The sequence below is a fragment of the Talpa occidentalis genome, unplaced genomic scaffold (assembly GCF_014898055.3).
Source record: "Talpa occidentalis isolate TD23 unplaced genomic scaffold, MPIMG_talOcc4v2.1 talOcc4.12, whole genome shotgun sequence".
In the NCBI taxonomy this organism is placed as follows: domain Eukaryota; kingdom Metazoa; phylum Chordata; class Mammalia; order Eulipotyphla; family Talpidae; genus Talpa; species Talpa occidentalis.
This window is the reverse complement of record NW_023601212.1, coordinates 7,558,462-7,581,359: the sequence shown is the minus strand read 5'-3', so window position 1 is coordinate 7,581,359 and position 22,898 is coordinate 7,558,462. Positions and strand designations below refer to the sequence as shown.

Sequence of the window (22,898 nt, the reverse complement as noted above, 5' to 3'; positions counted from 1 at the left end):
GGTAAGGGGCATGAAGACTGTTAAAAAAGACACAATTCCCCTAATGGAGTCACTTGTGCTAAGACTCAGGTCACCTAGTTGTAGTTTCAACCTCTCCCAAGAATGGTATCTAAAGCGGTTTGTCTGGAATTTTCCAATTAGGAAATCTGCTTAATACATGCTTTCTTCCCCCAAGGGAAGCCTTAGACAAAGCTACTCTTTCCTTATCTCCCCCACTGCTGTTTATGAAAACCTTCCATTTTGTTTGATGACTGTCCACAGTGGCCAATAGGGTACACGCTGGCAGGGCAGTAGCTCTTCTGAATGTCCACTTTACTATTCCATGAATGTAAGTTTCCACATTGTTGCTGTTTCTGTGTTCAAATGTAACTGGGCACAACTGACATTCTCTAGTAGCTGCCAGGGCCTTATACTAAACATGTCCACTTCTGTTCATGTACAGCTTTTTAAAGCAAGGGCAGTATCTAGCTTCCTTCATTAGAGAAGTATGTGTGTTAAATTCTTTATTAATGTGTAACCAGCTTACACTGTTTTGTGCAGTGAAAGTGTATTGTCAGTGCTACCTGCTAGCTAATTTGACCTTTAAGAATAAAATTAGATTTATATGCTAAAAAAAACAAGAAACACCTTCTATTCTGTCTTTGGAGCTGCTTTCTTTCTTTTCTTTTTTAAAAAGATTTATTTATACAAGAACTGGGGTACAGGCCAGATGTGAAGAGGGTGAGAGAATTCATCAGAGACAGAGTGGGGAGCAGAACAGCAGACGGACTGAAGTACACTGCTGAGGGGAGCAGTGGGCAAGACAGGAGAGTTCTGCCGCACCATGTGGGTTGCCCCCTGGCAGGATAGGAATCGAACTTGTGCTGCAAAGGCTGCAGATTGCTTCATAGTGTGGTGCTTAACCCCTTGCACCACCAGGGAGGCCTGGAGCTGCTCTCTTCTAGGTGGCATGCTGTTTGATTCATATATCATTTAATTAAAGGCAATTAGATTTTTAAATGTACTCAGATGAATTCTAAAAGAATTATTGGATTTTTTTGAAAACAAATTTAATAGTGCTGAAGGACATGCTAATTCTCAAGCTGAATTTGTAATGGGGCATACATTATGAACACACAAAAGAAATTGAGTAAAATAAAAAGTAATTTATTTTTAATTGTAAGTTATTTTCTATATAGGAGACCATTCTAAAGTTTGTTCCCCTAAATACTAATCTTTATGAAAGTGAATTAAACCTTATTGCAAATCATAAAAAACAAATTTTCATAATTATGTTTGTAAGTAAAATAAGAGATATTGATGCTTATACACCTACTGTATGGAAAGCTGGAGGGTATTTTCTGAAATAAGTCATCCTGGTAATCATTAGTATGCCTAATTGAATCATGCATTACGTGTTTTCAAGTCTAACCCAAATTTAATCGTTGTATTGTGCTTAAAAAAATCAGTTAAAATAGAAATTCATTGAAGGCAGCAGACCTCTCCTGTCTACGGCTGCTTTTCTTAGCAGTGTATTTTAATAAGTCTGCCTGTTCTGTTAAAAAAAAAAAAAAAAGGGGCCTCCCCGGTGGCGCAGCGGTTGAGCTCTGGGTTGCGAGGCTGCTCGCAGCCACTACAGCGCTGGTTCGATCCCCGGCTGCTCCCCGGGTCCCGCATGGCGCGCAGACCCCTCCTGCCGCCCGCTGCTCCCCTCAGCAGTGTCTTCGGTCTCTCTGCCTGCTCTGCTCCCCGCTCTGGCTCTGGTGAATTCTCTCACCCTCCCGCGCTTCTGACTGTACCCAGTGCTTGTATAAACAAATAAATAAAACATGCCTCTATATAAAAAAAAAGTGAAGAATTTGAATTTAAAAAAAAAAAAAGGAAAGAAATTCATTGACATGGGGGTTTCACAGCCTTTTTATATTCCAGAATTCTCTAGAGATATCTATTTTTTTTTTCTCTAGAGATATCTAAAGAGCATTTCCTTGTAGGAAAAAATGCACTCGTGGAATTCTAGCCTCTCACCTTAGTGGCTGTGTGGAGACGAGTCCTGGATGTAAGCTGGGGCGCGGGCGCCCGGTCCCCCGGATACCAGGGATTCCAGGCACCAGCGTTTGCTAAACCTCAAGCCGCTTGAGTAGCGGCAGGGAGGAATGGGGGGGGGGGGGGTGTGTCCCGGGGTCAAAGGTCACACGTCAAAACCCTGCGCAGGGCCTCCGGGTGGCGCAGCACTATGATGTAATCTGCAGCCACTGCTGACCCACCCGGCGCAGCAGACCTCTCCTGTCTCCCCGCTGCGCCCCTCAGCAGTGTATTTCCGTGGATCCGCCTGTTCTGCTCCCCGCTCTGTCTCCGGTGACTCCTCTCACCCCCACCCCCGCACCTCTGGCCCGTACCCCAGCTCTTGTATGCGGTGACGTCACCATTGGGCGTCTTTGTCTTAGCACAGACGCTGCAGGGCCCCCCCTCCGACCCACCCCTGTCCCTGCTGAGGATACGGGGTGCTCCGTGAGGGAAACTGGACTTCCAGGTCCAGGGGGACGCGGGCTCCGCAGGCCGCAGCGTGACGCCGGCGCGCCGACCCCGGGCGCGCGGCCGCGCCATCCAGCCCTCTCCGGCCGGCCCGCAGGAAGCGGGGGCGGAGCCTGGGGAGACGGTCCAATAGGGGGCGGAGGGGGCGGGGCCGGGGAGGGGCGGGGGACTGGCCGGTCAGCGGCCGGAGGAAGGCGCTTCCGGCAACGCCGTCCAACGGGGGCCTCCGGGGGCAGGGCCCGGCGAGCAGCCAATCACCGCGCGGGACGCGGTATGGCCGGTCCAATCGGGGCCGGGCCCGGCGACGCGCTCGGCCCAAGTGGACTTTGCTTTCCGAGCCCCCGCCGCGCTGCTGCCTCCGGGGGACCCGGGGTTTCTCGCGCCTCGCTCGCGCCTGTCTCGGGCGTGGCCGCGGGATGGACTCCCCGGAGCGCTCGGAGCGGGACGGAATGGTGAGTGCGCGGGGTCCTGGGACAGTCTGGGACCGGCTGGTTCCAACCGGTCGGAACCGGCTTGAAGCTATATATTTTACCCTCCCTCCCCCCTTCCCCCCCGCCATGGACCTGAGTTGCAGCCTTCCCCCTGGATGGGGCCCCTCGTCCTGTCCCCTCCCTTCCTGATGGTGCTTGGAGTCCCCGCCTGTGTCCTCACCCTGGCCCTAGAGGTGGGGCTTCCCGCCTCCTGGCCCTGCTCCCTGGGGTGGGCCTCCTGGTGGAGTTTCGTGGAGTTACTGCCGGGCCTTGGGCTCACTCTGGGAAAGGTGTCCCCAGAGCTCCCGTTTCTGCGACACCCGGCGAGTGCCCCAGGCGGGTTTCTCCAGAAGACAGAGACGTTAGTTATATTTAAATAGCAGGTTTACTAGGGAAAGGGACAGGTTCACTGAGGAGGCCTGCGTGGTTGCAGGCGGACTGGCTTGAGGAGAGCCGCCTCCACTGAGGGAGGTCAGTGAGGAGAAGCCCCGGCATAGTGCAGGTCACGGGCAGGCAGGGAGGCTGCTGCCCTGTAGAGGAGACAGTTGGTGAGAAGAGGCACCTGCATAGTCACAGGTGTGCAGAGACTGCACTGATACAGTCTTCTCTTTGGGAGGGGCGCACTTCTTGTGGGTGGATGGTTTGTGCCATTGACACTCCCTATAGCAGACTGATAGTTTCTGGGTGTTGCACCTCCTGATCTGGGCGTTGATGCCTGAGGGTCTTGGTTTCTATAAGTGGGTTAATGGATTATGCTAATCCCTTCTACCCCTACCTCCTCTTGTGAGTCAGATTCTTGACCTTGTATCTTCCAATTTTTCTATTCTTGTCCTTCATCACTCCGAGTTACAGGGCAGGGAGAGGGGCACCCCAGACCTGGTAAACCTCTCTGCCCTAAATAGGTTCTGCCATCTACCACATCAACACAAAACATAAGACCTTAATGAAAAGGAGCTTTCATACAGTTAGTAAACAATACAGGAAAGGCAAAGAATACCGTTTCTAAATCAAGCACCCAAAGTTACCCATCCCCTTGTGGGTGAAAGTCCACCCAAGCAGGATTGGCCCAGAGCAAGGCCCCAAATCCCGCCACAAGTCTAAAGCATCTTCCAATGGGGACCCACAGAAAAGGATCAGAAACAACCAGACAAGTCTGGGAGGAAAAGAGCAAAATCAAGACAAAAACCGCCATTGTTACCTCCCCACGGGTCTCTCACCCACATCTGTGTCACCCAGTCCACAACCACAAGGCAAGCACACTTCACATGCCTCTCTGCTCCATGTGCCTCCTCCAGGTCCCCTCCTGGCTCCATCCTGCTTCCTTCCCCAGGCACCTCTGCTGCTGCTTCTCTTCTCCCTGCTCAGCTCCACCCTCCCATGGGTGGGGCAGGAAGCCTGGAACCTTTCCCTTTGCTGGGAGCCACTTTGTTACACTCCAGGGCCCAGCCTGACTCCTGGGAAGCTGGGTGGGGTACCAGTGTTCATCCTCTGTTAAAAACAAAATTCAGCTGAGTAAAATTAAAGTTTTTTTTCTTTATTCTCTGATTCACAAATTGGGGAACATCCCATGTAGCAGAGAGAAAAGAGCTCTCAGGAGCTGTACAGATGAAAGACTTACAGACAGAAAGGAGGGAGCAGGCAAGGAAGAGACACTAGTAAAAATCAGATTGGTTGTGGCAAGGTCACCTTCACTTATGGGATAGGAAAGGATCAGTCCCGCAGATGAGCTCAACAGTGCTGACCAAGTAACTCCAGATTTACTGGTTTTAGATTCCATTCCTGGGAGAGGCTGAAACTATAAGTTGAGTGTTGCCTCAGTTGGGTGACATGGGGCTTAGCACAAGTGACTCATTTTGGGACTGTTGTGTCTTTTAACAACCATTGCCTCTTGAGGGGTACCCTGTGGCTTGGGTGGAGGTGAGTTATCTGTACAGGTTTCTCCACTGGAGTCTGTTTCCTTCCCTGGGGTGAGGTCCCAGTGGGGTGGGGTCAGGGTGTCCTTGGTTTTATACGGTCCCTAAGGCTGAGTGGGGTGACTGAGGGAGAACAAACGACCACCCGTTCGTGGGTGGTGGGCAGGGATGGTGGTGGTGATCAGGGGAGAGAATTATTCCAAAGACTGCAGTGGGACAAGATTGAGCTTTAGAGATGGATCAACATCTGGATCAAACCAAAGGGAGGGCCTCCCTGGTGGCGCAGCGGTTGAGCGCTGGGTTGTGAAGTTGCCCGCGGCCTCTGCAGTGCCTGTTCAATCCCCGGCTGCTCCCCGGCCACCGGAGGAGGGTCCCACATGGCGCACAGACCTCTCCTGCCGCCCGCTGCTCCCCTCAGCAGTGTACTTTGGTCCTTCTGCCTGCTCTGCTCCCCGCTCTGGCTCTGGTGAATTCTCTCACCCTTCCGCTCTTCTGACTGTACCCAGTGCTTGTATCAATAAATAAATAAATCTTTAAAAAAAAAAAAAAAAAAAAAAAACGAAGGGAACTTTCTTTTGCATAGGAGGGCAGGCAGGAGACTAGTTTGACAGGAAGAGGCTGGGTTATGGTCCCAGCATTTCTGCTCAGGTCAGCAGGGCCTTGTTTCCAGTGCTGGTAGGTGGGGTGGGGGACAAAGTCAGGAGCAGTAGGGAAGCAGCCTGAGTGAAGCTTGGGTAAGAAATGGGCAGTTGTGAATAGCTGGTCAGGCCAATGGCAAGTGAAAAATTCAAACTCAGTAAGGAGATAATTTTCTTCAAAGCCATTATTACAAGGGTGGGGCGTGGGGCTGTTGCACTGGAGGAGGGGCCTGCAGTAGTGGGACGCAGCTAGTACTGGGCTGAAGCCCTGACCATCAGGTCTGCGAGTCTCCCAAGAGCTGGGTAAAAGTTTTCTATGGAGAGGAGGAAACTGGAGGACGGGCGTGCTGTGGGGTGCAGAGCCCTGAGCACCTGCCCTTAGGAAGGGCTGTGCTGGCTCAGGCCCAGGTGGCCAATTGCGGGGACCTAGAGGGAGGAGAGAAGTCATCCAAATTAGGCATCTTGTTCTGAGTGGTCATGGGGACAGCTGATGTTCCTTTAATCATTGCTGAGAACAGAAAAGGAGGTGTCTGGCCTGGTCCTAGATAGACAAAGGGCGTCTGTGAGCCTCGTCTAAGTAGCATGGGGAGGGGATTCTTGCAGCCTGTCATATTTCACAACACAAAGCGATGGGGGTTCCTTCCACCTTTTTTTTTTTAAGATTTATTTATGCATACAAGGACTGGGGTACAGGCCAGAGGTGTGGGGGGTGAGAGGATTCACCAGAGACAAAGTGGGGAACAGAACAGGGGGATCCACTGAAATGCACTACTGAGGGGAGCAGCAAGCGAGACAGGAGAGGTCTGCTGCGCCTTGTGGGTCAGCAGCCCCTGGTGGGGATCAAACTCTGTCAGTGATAGCGCTGAGACTGATAACCCCTCTGCCACCAGGGAGGCCCTAATCACTATTGTTTAAAAAGCTTTCATGGGGCGTCCCAGGTGGCTCAGCGGGTTGTGCCTCAGCGCACAGCGCTGTGAAGCTATCTGTCCGCAGCCTCTGCAGCGGGTTTGATTCCCAGCTGGCAGGGAGATTACCACGTAATTGTATAAATAAAAGATTACCAGCTATTGTATAAATTAAAAAAAAGTCTTTAAAAAATAAAATAAAAGGCTTTCGCGTCTATTAGGAAATCCCACCACCTTGTTCTGTAGAAAACCTGGCTGTTTACATGGTGCTGCCTTAATCCTCTGTCTTCCTCTCTTGTTATGTTTTTGGTAACATGCAGCTCTATTAAGTTATAAAAGCTTTTAACCCTCTCATTGTAGTATTCTTGGGATCCTACCATTACCTTTTTACTGTATATATTGACTCTCTCCCTGGTACCTAACCACAGCTGAAGTAACATTGCCTTCTTTGTAGCTAGTATAGTGGGAATTTTTTCTGTAGATTTTGAGACCCTATTTTTAAACAATCTTTGATTTTTTATCATAATTTTTTTAATTTCATGGGTGTATTGTCATCTCATATTGCTCTGAAGATTTAATTAGCTGTTTTTTTGGCCATGTTAAAGCCACCTTTAGACAATGATCATTCGACCCTTCAGTGACTCTTCCTAGTGCTGCCATTTGCCTTGAAATCAGGCATTTGGTTATTTATTTGAAAGCCTTGACAGATTCTTCAGGAACCAGGTAAGCTTCTTACCCAACAGGTATACAAGACCCCCCAGCACTGCCTGCATCTATGCCCATGGTGTCCCCTTCATCCTGGGAGGGGTCAGGTCTCTATTGGACATGAGGGGACCAGACCAGGCTTCTCCATCTATTGCCTACCAAGGTGAAAGCTATTCAGGACAAGCAGTTCTGGAAATCTAAACGCTCACAGCATCTTGACTTTCTGCTAGCAGTTGTTACAGCTGACAGGGAAATAATAAGCTTTCATCAGGCCAAGTAACAGTTTCTGTTACCTGAATGCTTTCATTTTTGTGTTTTCTTTACCTCAGAATCTGTTCTATCTCAGAAAATAATTCATATGTGTGTAAGGCTGTATCTGTTGTTGCTCAATTTCCGTAGCACTCACTATCGCTGAACACGCTGTATTTGATTTGCTTGCTTGTTGTCATTTCCAACAAAAGTAGAGCCCTCGTGTCCTAGGATCTGAGCCCAGTTTCCCACTGCTGCCTCCCCTTTCTTCCTACGCACATGGGGGAGATGGCGCCTGGCTAAAATAGAGTATGTGGGATGTTTCAGGACTTCGTGGTTTTTGAGGATGTGGCTGTGAACTTCACCTTGGAAGAGTGGGTTCTGCTGGACAGTGCTCAGAGGAAGCTGTACAGAGAGGTGATGCTGGAGACCTGCAGGAACCTGGCCTCCGTGGGTAAGATGGCTTCTCCCTCACTAAGTCCTTAACAAACAAATATTAGTAATGATAGTTCCTGCTAAGGTCAAGGAATTGAATGTATTGGAAAATAGGCAGATATGATAGCCCAAGTCTTCATGAAACCTGCCGAGAGCCAGATACCTCTGTATTAGAGCTGTTTGCTTTTGATCAAAAGTCTGAGGCTTCCTTATTTTATAAATCTGAGCATATCTTTTGGTGTCACTGGGGAAGTAAGAGCAGCTTTACGGTTCTTACCCCTGGAAAGCTGCACTGGTCAATGCTCATCTGACCTGGGAGTCCTGCTGCAGTTCAGCCCCCACTTTGACATCGTCAGTGGTCTGGAAACCAAAGTACTGAGTTATCTTTTTTTTTTTTTAAAGATGTATTTATTTATGCATACAAGAACTGGGGTACAGGCCAGAGGTGTGGGGGTGGGTGAGAGGATCCACCAGAGACAGAGTGGGGAACAGAACAGGCAGATCTACTGAAATACACTGCTGAGAGGAGCAGCGGGCGAGACAGGAGGAGAGGTCTGCCGTGCCATGTGGGTAGCTCCCTGGCCGGGTATCGAACTAGTGCTGCAGTGGCTGCAGATTGCTTCATAGGTCACGTCTTAACCCGTTGTGCCACCAGGGAGGCCCCTGAGTTATCTTAAGGAATGATTGTTGTTCTTTGAGTCCCCCTTACGCTGAGCAGAGCGGCACTACACACGCATCCGCTCTCCTGAGGTAGCGGGGACGGGAGACAAAGGTTCCTCTGGGGCCTCTGCTTGCCAACACCAGGAGAGGAACAACCATGAGAGGCACAGGTCCCGGGGCAGGGACTGGCACCCAGATGTATTCATTACAAACGTGCCTTGGTGTTTGTGAGGAGGGCGCTGCCTTTTATTAACTGGCTTCCCTGTTGGATTTTTCATCCATGTGCTCCCCCTGGGGAGGATGTTCTCTATCCTCTTATAAAGGTAGCACTGGGCATGCCCATTTTTCCCAGTTCCTTTCTACTTTGCTCTTCTGATAATATTTCTGTCAACCTAGCACCACTTTTTCTAAGAATTTATTAGTGAACAGGCTTCCATTTTATTTCCCTGTGATTGCCAAAGCCCCAGATGACTGGGGTCCGCATAGTAGTTTTTTGCTCTTAAGTCCATTCTTCTCTGTAACATTTGTTTACATTTTTGGATGTTTATAGGAAAAGATATATATATGTGATTTGTTTTCTTTCTTTTATCCTACTGTGCATTTCCCACGATATTAATTCCTGTTACTAGTTGTTACAGATTGTCACACTCAAGTAAAAACCAGTGGATCAAGCCCTCATGGTGATATTTTGGAAAAGGAAATATCCTGTGGAGAGAAAAAAGTAAAATTCACAAGAAATGATTCCTGGCCTTTTTTTCACAAAAAGTGGATGTTTCATAATTTTGAGGACCAGCACCAAAGCCAGGAGAGGTGAGTGGTGCTCCCATAGGGGGAGGGAGGACCTTGGGGGTGTTAGACTAAATTGAAGTGAATGAACAAGTAGAAACTTAGCTAAAAATGTATTCTGAGAATTTTTTTTTTTAAAGATTTATTTATTTATTTATACAAGCACTAGGTACAGTCAGAAGGGCGGGAAGGTGAGAGAATTCACCAGAGTGGGGAGCAGAGCAGGCAGAAGGACCAAAGTACACTGCTGAGGGGAGCAGTGGGCGGCAGGAGAGGTCTGCTTCGTAACCCAGCGCTCAACCGCTACACCACCGGGGAGGCCCTATTCCGAGAATTTTTTGACAATAGTTTGATAAAGATGCTATAGATATGAGTACCTGAAACAATTCAGTTGGAAATGATGACAGGAACACTGGGCGTTTCGGCACACATGTGAGTCCTCAAACAGGTTGTTCAGCTTGTTTCACTTTTTTTTGGCTTGCGTCACTTTATAACAATGGAGACCGTGCAGAAAACATACCTATTTGGTGAAAATAAAAATACCCTGATAATTATCATGACAGTCATCTATAAATCATTAATAAAAAATCACTGATAATCAATAGTCACTAATCGTGTGCTTCCTGTCTTGTCTATGTGCCACCAGCATAGCCAGTGTGCTTCCTCTGTTGATCAGAAGTCACCTGGTGGGGAGAGTCTGTGAAATTAATGAAAATAATGATTGTGGAGAATCCTTGCAACTGATTAAAAATCTTCTTGTGCATGAGAGAGAGCCTCGTGGAGTGAAACCCCGGGAGTGCACTCAGTGTGGAAAAGGATTATTATTCTTTCCTTACAAGGATTATTCTTTCCTTACAAATTGCCAAAGATGTCACACTGGACAGAAACCTTATTGTGACGAATGTGGGCAAGCCTGTGTCTCACGCCTAAGCACTCAGATGGCCACGGACATTGTGGGGAAACCCTGTGAATGTCAGGATGCCGGGAGAGCATCTGAGAGATCTGTGAAGAGCCTGAGAAGTCAAACATCTTTTAAGTGTAAGGAATGTGGAAAAACCTTCACGCGCCTCTCATACTTTCAGGGACATGTGAGACATCACTATGGACAGGACATCCATCCATGTGAAGTATGTGGGAAAACCTTTAAGTATTACTCTTTTCTCATGCGACATATGAGGATTCACTCTGGAGAGAGACCGTTTGAATGTAAGGAATGTGGGAAGTATTTCGGTTGCCCCTCATACTTCCGCGAGCACGTGAAGATGCATGGTGGACATAAACCTTATGAGTGCAAGGACTGTGGGAAAGCTTTCAGGTTTCACTGTCACCTTCGAGACCACGCAAGAATGCACAGCGGAGATAAACCCTATGAGTGTCAGCAGTGTGGCAAAACCTTCAAGTACGGCACATCTCTGCGCGGGCACACGAGATTGCACACTGGAGAGAAACCGTATGTGTGTAAGCAGTGTGGGAAAGCCTATAGTTTTTCCTCATCCCTTCGAAGACATGTGAGATCACATACCGGGGAGAGACCTTTTGAATGTCAGCACTGTGGGAAAGCCTTCTGCTCCATCTCCTCTCTTCAAGGACACGTGAGGACACACAGTGGGGAGAAACCTTTTGAATGTCAGCACTGTGGGAAAGCCTTCAGCTGGTCGTCATCCTTGCAAAAACACGTGAGAATGCACAGTGAGGAGAAGCCCTATGCATGTCAGCAGTGTGGCAAAGCCTTCAGGTACCCGGTATCCCTGCAGGTGCATGTTAGAACACACACCGGGGAGAGACCCTATGAATGTAAGCAGTGTGGGAAAACTTTCAACTGTGACTCTTCACTTCGAGTACATGCAAGAACACACACGGGGGTGAGACCCTACGAGTGTCAGGACTGTGGAAAAGCCTTCAGGTATCCAGCAAACCTGCGAAAACATAGGAGGACACACGGCTGGGAGAAACTCTGAGTACCAGGACTGTGGGAAAGTCCTCTATCGCCCTTCAAATCTTATTGCACGTGGGAGCAAACATTGGGGAGAAATGTTATGAGTGGAAAGAATGTGGGGGAGCCTTCAAGAGTAGCATTTCACTATTTTCTACATGAAAACTCATAGGACATAAATCTTTTGTTACATGATTTTGTCTCTGAGTGCCACATCTGTAATAGGAGTTCCTACTGTTTTCATTTTCAGTTCATGTTGCTAATATTAACCCTTAATAAATATCCCCCTATATCCCCTTCACCCATACTACATATATTGTGTTATGTCAGACTTTCAATAATTGCACAGTTATATGAAACTTGTCTGATTTTCCATTACAGTATCTTTTGGACCTATGGGTGATAAGTGTTTTTTTTTTTTTTCCATGTGCAATTAGATATAATTTAAATGCAAAGTTTGATGTGATCATGAAATAAGATTTGAAATTTCAGATCCGATGTTGCATATACTATAATTTTCTGATTCATTATCTACCCATCCCTTTAGTTTTCTTTATTGAAGGGTGTGGCCTGAGTTCAATCCCTGGCCAGGGAGCTGACCCACATGGCGCAGCAGACCTCTCCTGTCTTGTCTGCTGCTCCCCTCAGCAGTGTATTTCAATCAGTCTGCTGTTCTGTTCCCCACTCTGTGTCTGGTGAGTCCTCTCACCCCCCACATCTCTGGCCTGTACCTCAGCTCTTGTATGCATAAATAAATAAATCTTAAAAAAAAAAAAATGTGTCCAGCTAGTTCTACTGAAATGTGTTGTCATCATGGTTACTATATACAGGAACCTATATATCCCAGAGTCCTTGTGTTTATGGCTCAGCATTAAAGTTTATGAGAAGAGGAAGCTGCATCAAGTTTGGAAAGCAGAAATGAAGCCATGACTCAGTAATACACCATCAGGAGAGACAAGGAGCCCCACATGACATGACTAGTAGTCAAGAAGGGAAAGTGAGTGTATCCTTGGGTGACAATGTGAGAGTATAATGCTCCATTCATTAGTTGGGCTGAGGAGAGTAACTTAGCGTCCTTCACATAAACCGCCACCTGTCCAACAGGACCATGACTGGCCCTGGTGACGTGAGTGTCCCGATACAAAGGACAGGATCGATGGTGACTGGCCCTTCAGCTGACCTTGGAGCCAGAGGTCTCTGGAGCCCTCAGTCCTGTCTTGTCCCAGCTTGGCACAGGGGTCGTTCCTAGGGAAACGACTCTGACCCCCGAGTGCCAGAGGAGGTCTCTGGCAGCACGGCAGGCAGACGCCGGGTCCCCGGCCCTGAAGCAGCTTTGGTCATCGGAGTCAAAATCCTGCTGACAGGGCCTCCCCTGGTGGCACAGTTGGTTGAGCGCTGGGCTGTGGGGTTGCCTGCAGCCTCTGCAGCGCTGGTTTGTTCCCCGGCCACTGGCGAGGGTCCCACAAAAAAAAAAAAAAAAAAAAGAACAAAAAACATAAAAGCAGAACATATGAAAAGTCAATCTGGGGCCTCCCCAGTGGCATAGCGGGTTGAGCACAGCACTGTGAAGCTATCCACAGCCTCTGCAGCACGGGTTCAATTCCCAGCCAGCCAGGGAGATACCCACATGGCGTGGCAGACCTGTCCTGACTCGCCCTCTGCTTCCCTCAGCACTGTTCTTGGTCTGTCTGCCTGTTCTGCTTTCTGCTCTGTCTCTGGTGAATCCTTTCACCCTCCTGCGCCTCTGGCCTGTTCCCCAGCTATTGTATAAATAAAATAAATAAATAAATAAATATTTAAAAAAGTCAATCTGGAAAATCCAGGGTGGGTAAATGTTTCATCTATAATTCTGCTAGATTATTTATGCACACAAGAGCTGGGGTGCAGGTCAGAGATCCGGGGGAGGGTGAGAGGATTCATCAGAGACAGAGTGGGGAACAGAACAGGCAGACTAACGGAAGTACACTGCTGAGGGGAGCAGCAGGTGAGACAGGAGAGGTCTGCTGTGCCATGTGGGTTGCTCCCTGGCCGGCCGGGGATCGAACTCGTGCTGCAGAGGCTGTGGATTGCTTCATAGTGCAGTGCTTAATCCCTTGTGCCACCAGGGAGGCCCTGCAGGAATTCAATTGTAAAATTTCCCTTATTACATATGTAGTGCTTTTCTGTCATGTGTATTGTTGAAACTGGACAAAATTGAGGGGGCTGGTGGGAGGGTGAGGGACCAGGGATGACCTGGCTGGTTGAGACCTCATCTGTGGGATTAAGAATGCAGGACACACGGAGAGCAACAACTATTAAAGGATTTATTTAAACAGGAAGAAAGGGGAGAGAAGGGAGAGAAGACAACTTTTAGGCCAACACATGGCCAAATGCATTCTCTCCTACTTCACAGTGTCCACTAAGTAGGAGCTGCAGCTGGAGAAGAGGTCATCAGTCTGAAAAGCAGAGACCAGAGCCAAGCAGAAGCGGGAGCTGGGAGTTGCATGTGGTCAAAGCGTGTCCATGTGCTGAGCAGACACAGGAGTGGGAGCCAGACATGGAGAGAGGGATAAGTCCCTGTGGTGGCCCCACCCCTAGTTCCCAGAAAGTCAGGAGGTGGAGCAGAAAGCTCCACCTTGCCCACTGAGTTGATCATGAGCACTGGTGGGCACTTGGCAGCGAGGCTTGGGGGCTCTGGATCCCTTAGTAGTGTTACCTCTGTGGCCCAGCTGGCCAGGGGCACAGTTATCAGTAAAAGCAGGAAGCCCTAGGCCAGGACGGCTGTGGCGAGCGGCAGAGGTCCCCCTGGACTTGCTCAGAGGATGTTCTTCTAACATCCTCATGTGTCTTCTTAAGGATGAGGAACAGCTGAAGGCTTTCCCGCACTGTATACATTCGTAAGGTTTCTCCCCAGTGTGAATTCTCATGTGTCTTGGTAAAGATGACGGCCATTTGAAGACTTTACCACATTCCTTACATTCATAGGGTTTCTCTTCAGTGTGTGTTCTCACATGCTGTTGCAAGAGTTCAGGCCAACTAAAAGCTTTGCATTCATAGAGTTTCTCTGCAGTGTGCCTTCTCATATGTTTTTGTAAGGATATGTGGCAGTAGAAAGCTTTCCCACATAGTTTGCATTCATAGGCTTTGTCTCCAGGATGCATTCTCACATGTTCTTGAAAGCAAGCAGACAAACTGAAGGCTTTCCCACATTGTTTGCATTCATAGGGCTTCTCTCTAGAGTGTGTCCTCATATGTTTTTTTAAGGATATGGGCCAGTTGAAAGTTTTCCCACACTGACTGCATTCGTAAGGTTTCTTTCCAGTGTGCACTCGTACATGTCCTTGAAAGGACGAGGGATGGTTGAATGTCTTCCCACACTGACTACACACATAGGGTTTCTCTCCACCATGAGTCCTTTCATGTCTTCGAAATGACTGGGGATAAATGAAGGTTTTCCCACACAGTTTACATTCGTATGGTTTCTCCCCCGTGTGAATCCTTTCATGTCTTCGAAAGGACTGGAGATAAATGAAGGTTTTCCCACACTGTTTACACTGATGGGGATTCTCTCCAGTGTGTGTTATCATGTGCCTTCGAAAAGCTGAGAAATAACTGAAGGCTTCCCCACATTCTTTACATTTATGTGGTGTCTCCCCAGTGTGTGAGATCATGTGTCTTTGAAAAGTTGACGAGTGACTGAAAGCGTCCCCACATTCCTTACATTTGTAGGGCCTCTCTCCAGTATGTGTAATCATGTGTCTTCGGAAAGTTGAGGAATAACTGAAAGCTTTCCCACACACCTTACATTTATATGGCTTCTCTCCAGTGTGAGTTCTCACATGACTAGTAAGACTTGACAGATCTATGAAGGCTTTCCTGCACTGCTGACATTCATAGGATTTCTCCGCAGTGTGAATCCTTATATGGCGATTGAGGGAAGAAGTACAAGGAAAGGTTTTTCCACATAATTTACATGCATAGGGTCTTTCTCCCTTGTGGATTCTCAAGTGTGTTCTTAGGTGTGAACGGCAGCTGTAGGCCTGCCCACAGTCCTGGCATTGATACGGTTTGTGTTCGTTGTGAATGGCAAGGTGACCCTGGAGGGATGGATGATGCTTGAAGACTTTTCCATATGCACTGCATTCACACTGCTCTTCTCCAGTAAGAGTCTTCTGGGATAGATTAAGATTTGCAATCTGGCTGAAGTCTTCCAAATTGAATTGATTGTTACTTTCACAGAATTTTTCCACCACATGATTTCTGTTAAAAAGAGGAACATGTTATTAATGGTTTGATTAATAATAATTTATTATAACATTTATTAATAAGTACTGGGTATTATTAGTAAATATTAGGATTACATGTTCACCAATTTCAGTGAATGTGTAGGTTGCTAAATCTGAAATGTTTTCAAGTGAAATGAACTAAATAGACATGGGGTGGGGGAGACTTGACAATAGTCATCTTGAAGATGGTGTTTCTTAAATGTAGGATTTCCTCTTGTTTTCAACTTAATTATATTTCTAACATTCAACATCTACATCACAGTTAAGGGAATATTATTTGTGAAAATCTGTGAATAAACAAATGTGATCTAGACTGTGTGGGTTTTTTCTAACTTACTCTGAGAAGACAGCTTTCTTTTGAGAGCAACTCACCTCATAAGACTCTCCTGGCTTGTATGCTGATCTTCAGTGTTAAGTTCTTCCCAAATTCTTCCTAAAACTGAGATCCAGGAATCATTTCTGATGAACTTTGATATTTTATTCCCATAAATATCCTGCTGAGAAACTGACTCACTGGCCTTAAATCTAGTCAAGTCATCTGAAATCAAAAAAGGTAACCAGTCTTATAAGAAAGAATCTGTTAGTCAAAATGATACTGAGGAGTCCAGTTATGTCAGAACTTTATCAGTAAGATGTACTAGTGGTCAAAAAACTAGTGGTAGATGGCATTTTAATAAACAGTAAAATTCTCACAAAGCTACAAAAATAAACTTCACTGGGTCCCCTAATGACTCATGATACCTATATCCACCAACTAAGGGAGATTTCTTTATGGAAATTAAAACTGATTTCAATACACAGATTCCTCATTCTCAAGCAGAAATGATTGGATTCTAGCTCTAAGAATGTTGTAACCATGTCTGTCTTATTAATTAATGTATTCTCTTTCCAAATGCCAATATTGGAACAGATAGAGAAGAAGTGCTTGTCCTCTGCAAGGAAAGGAATGATGTCACGCTTACCCGCTGTGACCAGGTTTATGAAGTTTTCCAGCATCACATCTCTGTAGAGCTCCTTCTGAGCAGAATCCAGGAGAGCCCACTCCTCCTGACTGAAGTCCACAGCCACATCCTCAAAGACCACAGAGTCCTGAAACACCCAACATACGTGCAGGAAGATGGGTGACACTCAGCATGGGGCAAGCAGCCTACATGCATGATCAGTCTAGGCAAGACTCCTCTGTGACTCGGCCTCAGGCCTCTTACTCTTTGTCCACTCTCATGCCCTCATAGACTTAATAGTACCACTGAGGTTCTCTTTCTTACGATGACCATTTCAAGTCTTATTCTCCTCTCATCAATATGTTCAGACCACACTGGAGAAATTCATGTTATACAAATGGGCCTAACATTTGCCTTGTAAGATCCACCAAGCTCTTGTGACAAAAACTACTTCAACTCCTTCCCTGTTGCACACCCCATCACTCAACTCTACACAAAGCATGAAGTCAAACCTAGATAAGGATTTAGGAATAAAAAGACACTGAAGGGCCAGAATCTTTTCCTTCCATTCCCCTCACCAAACATAAAAGGCTAATGAGTCTGTTGAAACACAATTTGCAGCAAAGGTCAACGAGCCATTTTGTCTTCAAGACCTGCAGGTGATAGGCCTTACCAGCTGAATTAAAAAATTTCAAAGTATTCATTTTAATTTGTCCATGTAATTATCAAAAGCTGTTTCTACTCTTTCTGCTTTCACAAGGATGGAAGCTATTGAGAAGTTTGAATTCAGGAAAGAGAGAAAGACCTGAGAACACAAACCTCTGCACATTTCCCACACTGATTTTCACTATTGGAGGGTCAAAAAAGAGAAAGCAAATGAAGATGTTTTGAATAGACAGATTTTTGGAATTTTCAGTCATATTTAGTTTGCTAAAGAGCTCTAATTGAAAACCTATTTTTTTTTAAAGATTTATTTATTTATGTATACAAGAATCAGGGTACAGGCCAGAGGTGTGGATGGTAAGAGGATTCGCCAAAGACAGAGTGGGGAACAGAACAGGCAGATCTACTGAAATACACTGCTGAGGGGATCAGCGGGAGAGTCAGGAAAGGTCTGCTGCGCCATGTGGGTTGCTCCCTGGCCGGGGCTCCAACTTGAGCTGCAGTGGCTGTGGAGAGCTTCATAGGTTGCGTTTTAACCCCTTGCTCCACCAGGGAAGCCCCTTGAAAACCTATTTCTAACGTCCTTTAGAAAATGATGACTGCCCAGCAGTGGGTCAATTTGAACTTAAGAAATTCTTACTTGCAACTTGCTAACATACAGCTTGTTGGTCTCACTCAACTGCATAGGGTTCCACTGGAAATAAAGGCATTTAAACATGCCTTGTGCAAGGGCCATGTGGAATAACTGTGCACTAAGGTATTAACTGGCAGGCCTGGGAGTCCTTATGCCTACAGAGCGCCACTTGCAAGGCTGGCCCTCGGGTGGTGCATGGGAACTTGGACTTGGGAGGTTCCCTCTATGTAGATATGGGTGTCTCCCTATGGCTGGCTACTTACACAAATAATATGACTTATGCCAAAGACTTGCTTTCCTTCTAGTCTGAAATCTTGCACTGTGCTAGGCAGAGGGTCTGCATGACCAGGCCCCAGTGGCCTGGTGACCAAGTCTTATTAGCTTCCCTAGTCGTCATTTCACATGTCATAACTTGCTGTTGAGGGAACTATGAACATCCTGTGTGATGTCATTGCGGGACCCTTGGCATTCCAGGCCCAGCTTCCTCAGGACTTCCTCCCATGTACCTTTCCTCTCTGCTGACCTTGAGAAATAAACCTGTGTTGTTTGTCAGTCCCAGTCTCTGGTATTTTTGTTACAACAGGCTGAAAAAACTACAGCAGGGATTCCCAACAGACCTAGCTTGAAATCATCACATACTTCTTCTCTCTATCATATTTTCAAAATATATGACCGAGTGAGACCCCATTAGCTGAGACTAGTCAAAGGGCTTTCTATACTTTAGCATACAATCTTGTAACTCTGTAAAGCAGACAATATTAAATCTAAGTCACAGCAGTACAGAAATGCAATCAACTGCTAACATTACCCTGCACTTCTTTGACACACACCTTATGATGAGACTGACTGGTATTTCCCAAAGTGTTAAGGAGATAAGCCAGATTTTTGCTGGCTGCAATGGCTCCATAGCATCCCATTCTATCCGCACATCTCTATGCTTCTGCTTCCATCAAAGCCCTGTGTCACATGCAAGACTGCTTTGCTTAGAGAGCTTTAGTAAAATTGTCTAAGGTACAGCTTCCTAGTTACATAGTGCTAGCAGGCACGAAGGCTATAGTGAACCGAAAAATTCTGAACCATATGGACCATAAAATATTTTGGCGGAAAACAATAAATAAGCTAATCAAACACAGGTGCTATGGAAAATGTAGAACAGGGAGGTGAGGAAGGAGATGTTTATTCACATGTGTGTTACTGTGTATGTACACATTTATTTCTTTATCTATATAGATATGAATGGCTGGTTGCAGGGCAGGATGGAGAACAATGAAATAATCACTTGCGTCAACACTTCAAATTAATTCCTAAATTGCTTTAGAATATATACATATATTTGCATAATTATTTAACTACAAATGTATCAGTATGTTACATTTGAAGAATGTGAGGGGGTGTGGCATTAAGATTTGTTTCTGATGGGGCACCTGCTATGAAAGCTTATTCTACATTTAGGGCTAATTTCATTTCACAAAAGATTATTAATATTTCTGTAGATTGCACATTTTATGCATTTTTCTGCACTGATGTTACATTGCACAAGAAAAAAACCCTAAAGTCAATTCAAAGGATTTCCCTGTAATCATCTTAATACTTGCAAAAACCATCTTATAATTTTTTTTAAAGATTTATTTATTTATGCATACGAAAGCTGGGGTACAGGCCAGAGGTGTAGTGGGTGAGAGGACTCACCAGAGACAGAGTGGGGAACAGAACAGGCAGACGAACTGAAATACACTACTGAGGGGAGCAGCGGGCGAGACAGGAGAGGTCTGCTGCGCCATGTGGGTTGCTCCCTGGCAGGATGGGAATCGAACTTGTGCCGCAGAGGCTGAAGATTGCTTTACAGTGCGGTGCTTAACCCCTTGCGCCACCAGGGAGGCCCCATCTTATAATATTTGACAGTTGTACATTAAAGAAAAAAACACTCATACATTGGGGTATAAAAGCTGGTAAGGTCTATTGGGGAGGAAGTTAATCTTCTTCTACCCTAATAGGCCTACATGTCTGGGAAATAACTAAACTGACACAAGAGAGATTAGTGAGAAAAAAAACTTTAATTATGTGCACACAAGAGGCCTTTACATAAAATACGGGAAGCTGTCATCCTGTCACCGCAGTCTCTGGAAAGGGGGCAAGAAAGTGAGATGAGAACAATCAGAGGGAAGAAATCTGTAATTTAAAGAGAAAGGAATTTTACAGGGTCTGTCTACATATGTATCAAAAACAGATGTTGAAGGTCCTGGGGTGGGATGACAAGGCTTTATGGCTGCCTCCCTCCTCACAGACTACCACAAAAAAAAGATGTCCTTTTATGAAATAGACAGATAATTATGCAAAAAAATCATTCTTGGATCTTTTGTCTCAATTTCTTTCAGTTCAAAATAACCAGCATGTCACTGAGGCAATCCTGAGGCAGCCTGTCTTGGCCCTTCTGCATGGATAACCTGATAAAGGAAAACTGACTTTAAAAAAAAATTTTTTTTAAACAAAACCCATATACTTGAAATGAAATTCACTGTTTTCTCCAACACAATTAAATACAAATCAATTATCCACACACCCCACACTTAGTCAACATCATCTAAGGATCCAATATACACAGATCTAACAGCTATATGCACAGAACACCCACAGAACAAAAGACAATCATAGAACAGGACTTTAAGCAAGATTCCAGCATAAAAATTCAACACAGGGCCTCCCCTGGTGGCGCAGCGGTTAAGCGCTGGGCTGCGAAGCTGCCCACTGCCTCTGTAGTGCCCATTCGGTCCCCAGCCACTGGCAAGGGTCCCACACGGTGCGCAGACCTCTCCTGCTGTGCCCACTGCTCCCCTCAGCAGTGTATTTCGTCCACCTGCCTGTTCTGTTCCCCGCTCTGGCTGTGGTGAATTCTCTCACCCTCTTGTGCTTCTGACTATACCCAGTGCTTGTATAAATAAATAAATAAATCTTTAAAAAAAATTCAACACAAAAATTAATTTCATTATCTTTTAATTAATAAAAAAAGCAAGGTAGAAATTAATTTTAAAAAGGCAACACATTCTATGATTAAAACCAAATTTAACTCATTCTAAATAATTCTATATTGAAGGCTGTAAAAAATAACAAAATGGAAACATTTTGAACATGAAGGATAATAACAAAGCAAACTGAAATAAGCGGAGATGACACATGTTCTTAAGATAACCCAGAATTACCAAGATATCAACCTTCCCAAGAGACCTATGGTCTTTATAAAATTCCATTAAATCCCCCAAACAGATTTTTTTTTAAGGACTTGGAAAATAATAACTTGACAAACCTAATAGGAAAAAAAGTTGAAAAACAGGCAAAATTTTTGAAGAACAAGGTGGGGAGGGGGGCTGCCCATCATACAGCAAGGATTTTAAAGCAATAGTAATGTTGACAGGTTGGAGTTAGTAGGAAAACAGACAAGGAGATGGACAGAAGCAGCGTCCTGAGGCAGGCCTACGTCTGCGGGGGAGCTTGACTAATAAAAGACGGAACTGCAGAGTCGAGCAGAAAGGACAAGACAAGGCAGCACATTGGACAGGGACAACGGAATTGCATAGGAAAGATGCCTGTTCCCGCCAATTTCGTCGCAATAATCAACTGCAAATTACAGCAAGTGCACTGAGGAAACAGGAAACAGGACTGTCAACTGCCCTGCCAAGGCCACTCCTTGCAGGGAAAAATAACTGTTTTGGCGAATGTTGAAATTGCATCAATCTACCTACCACACTTTATGGAAATGTATTAATTTTTCTGCAGCCATACTGACAGGGAGAGTGCCTGTATTTCTTGGGTATCCTCAGCAGGACTTTCAAGGTTTAGCTCTGGAATTCCACTGAAGTTCTCACTCACAGGAACACGCCTGAGAAACTTCAACTACGTGGGGGGCGGGGGGCGGTTAACAAATGAAATGTGAGGTGTTTTATTTGACATTTGCTGAAGAACTGGAGCTCCAGTCGGTGACCACATCTTTTCCAGGCGACAAACCCCGGCGACCCAGGTTTGCTGAACTGGATCATAGACACTAGACTCCAGGGGCAGGCGCGGCCTCCCTGCCCCTTGGGGACCCCCCCCCTCCCTGGGATGCTTCCTGAACAAAGGACACGGGCACCTGTCCCGCTCAGTCCCCAGTCTGCGCTGCATGTGGCCACACTACGTGCGCTTAGTGGGCCTTCCTGTCCGCTGGGCTTCTTCTCTCTCTTCGGTTGTGACAACCTGGGGCCGGGAGTCACTTCTGTCTTTCCCCTCAGTGTCCATCACCTGACACGCCCCTCCAAGAAGGGAACGGGTCGGGGTCAGGCCGAGGCCCTATCAGCACGGACCCCAGCCGAGGGCCCCATCAGGTCGTCGCGCCGCCCCCCAGCTGTCCTGCGGGAGCCCCCCGCGCGGACAGTGCGGCGCCCCCGGGCGGCCGGCCGCCGCGCGCGTCTGGGTTCCAGCTGGTTTGAAACAGCCCCTCCCGCCACGAGTCCCCGGACAGCGAACTCACCGTCTCTGGCCTTACTCCTGGCTCTCCTGGGCCGGCAGGTGCGAGCGCCGGGAGGGGCACCCCGGGCCGCGCAGCGCGGGGGCTAATGAGCGCCGAGCCCGGCCGGCGCGCCCTGCACGCGACTGCGAGCGACGCTCGTTCCCGGACCTGACTGGACGGAGCTCCCAGACCCACCCCCCAACGCTCTTGATTGGTCAGTGCCCCGAGCCACTGATTGGAGAGTGCTGTAGAGTCCTGCGCCTCTGATTGGGCAGTTTTCCCAGCAACGCCTACGCGATGGTCACATGGCATATCCGGGCGGAAGTGCTGTTCTAGGCCTCAGTCCTTCTCTGCCAGGCTCTTTCCCCAGTCCCAGTCCAGCCTGAGACGCGGCTGGGAGCTGGCACCCCTCTCTCCAGGACAGGTGTTTGCGGAGAGCTGGGCCGCCCTACTGCATCCTGCTCCTAAGCAGGGAAGTCCAGAGTGTTTCTTCCCGGAGCTCTCCCAGTCGAGACCAGCTACTGGCAGCCAGAGGGGACAGCACAAGATTGGAGGGTCTGGTGACCTCCGGGAGCAGTGGTTGGCGCTGGCTTGTACAAGTTGCTCAGGTTCAAATCCAGATTCCTTCTAACAAGTTTCGTTTCCCGTTCTGTAAGATGGGAATATGAAAAGCTACAATCTCATGGGGTTGTTGAGGTTAAATGAGGAAA

At 46.9% G+C, this 22,898-nt stretch overlaps 2 protein-coding genes across 2 annotated transcripts; one reads left to right on the top strand and one right to left on the bottom strand.

Moving 5' to 3' along the window:
* Nucleotides 1–2,857: 2,857 nt before the first annotated feature.
* Nucleotides 2,858–13,783, top strand: ZNF554 (zinc finger protein 554). The gene is made up of 4 exons (XM_037505024.1): nucleotides 2,858–2,963; nucleotides 7,719–7,845; nucleotides 9,116–9,296; nucleotides 13,598–13,783. The coding sequence occupies exons 1-4, from the start codon at nucleotides 2,928–2,930 to the stop codon at nucleotides 13,605–13,607; spliced, it is 354 nt and encodes a 117-aa protein (XP_037360921.1). The 5' UTR covers nucleotides 2,858–2,927; the 3' UTR covers nucleotides 13,608–13,783.
* Nucleotides 13,445–22,500, bottom strand: LOC119240363 (zinc finger protein 555-like). Its single transcript, XM_037504710.2, has 4 exons — nucleotides 22,210–22,500; nucleotides 16,433–16,559; nucleotides 15,843–16,008; nucleotides 13,445–15,444 (listed from the first exon to the last, which is right to left on the bottom strand). The coding sequence occupies exons 1-4, from the start codon at nucleotides 22,498–22,500 to the stop codon at nucleotides 13,794–13,796; spliced, it is 2,235 nt and encodes a 744-aa protein (XP_037360607.1). The 3' UTR covers nucleotides 13,445–13,793.
* Nucleotides 22,501–22,898: the final 398 nt, after the last annotated feature.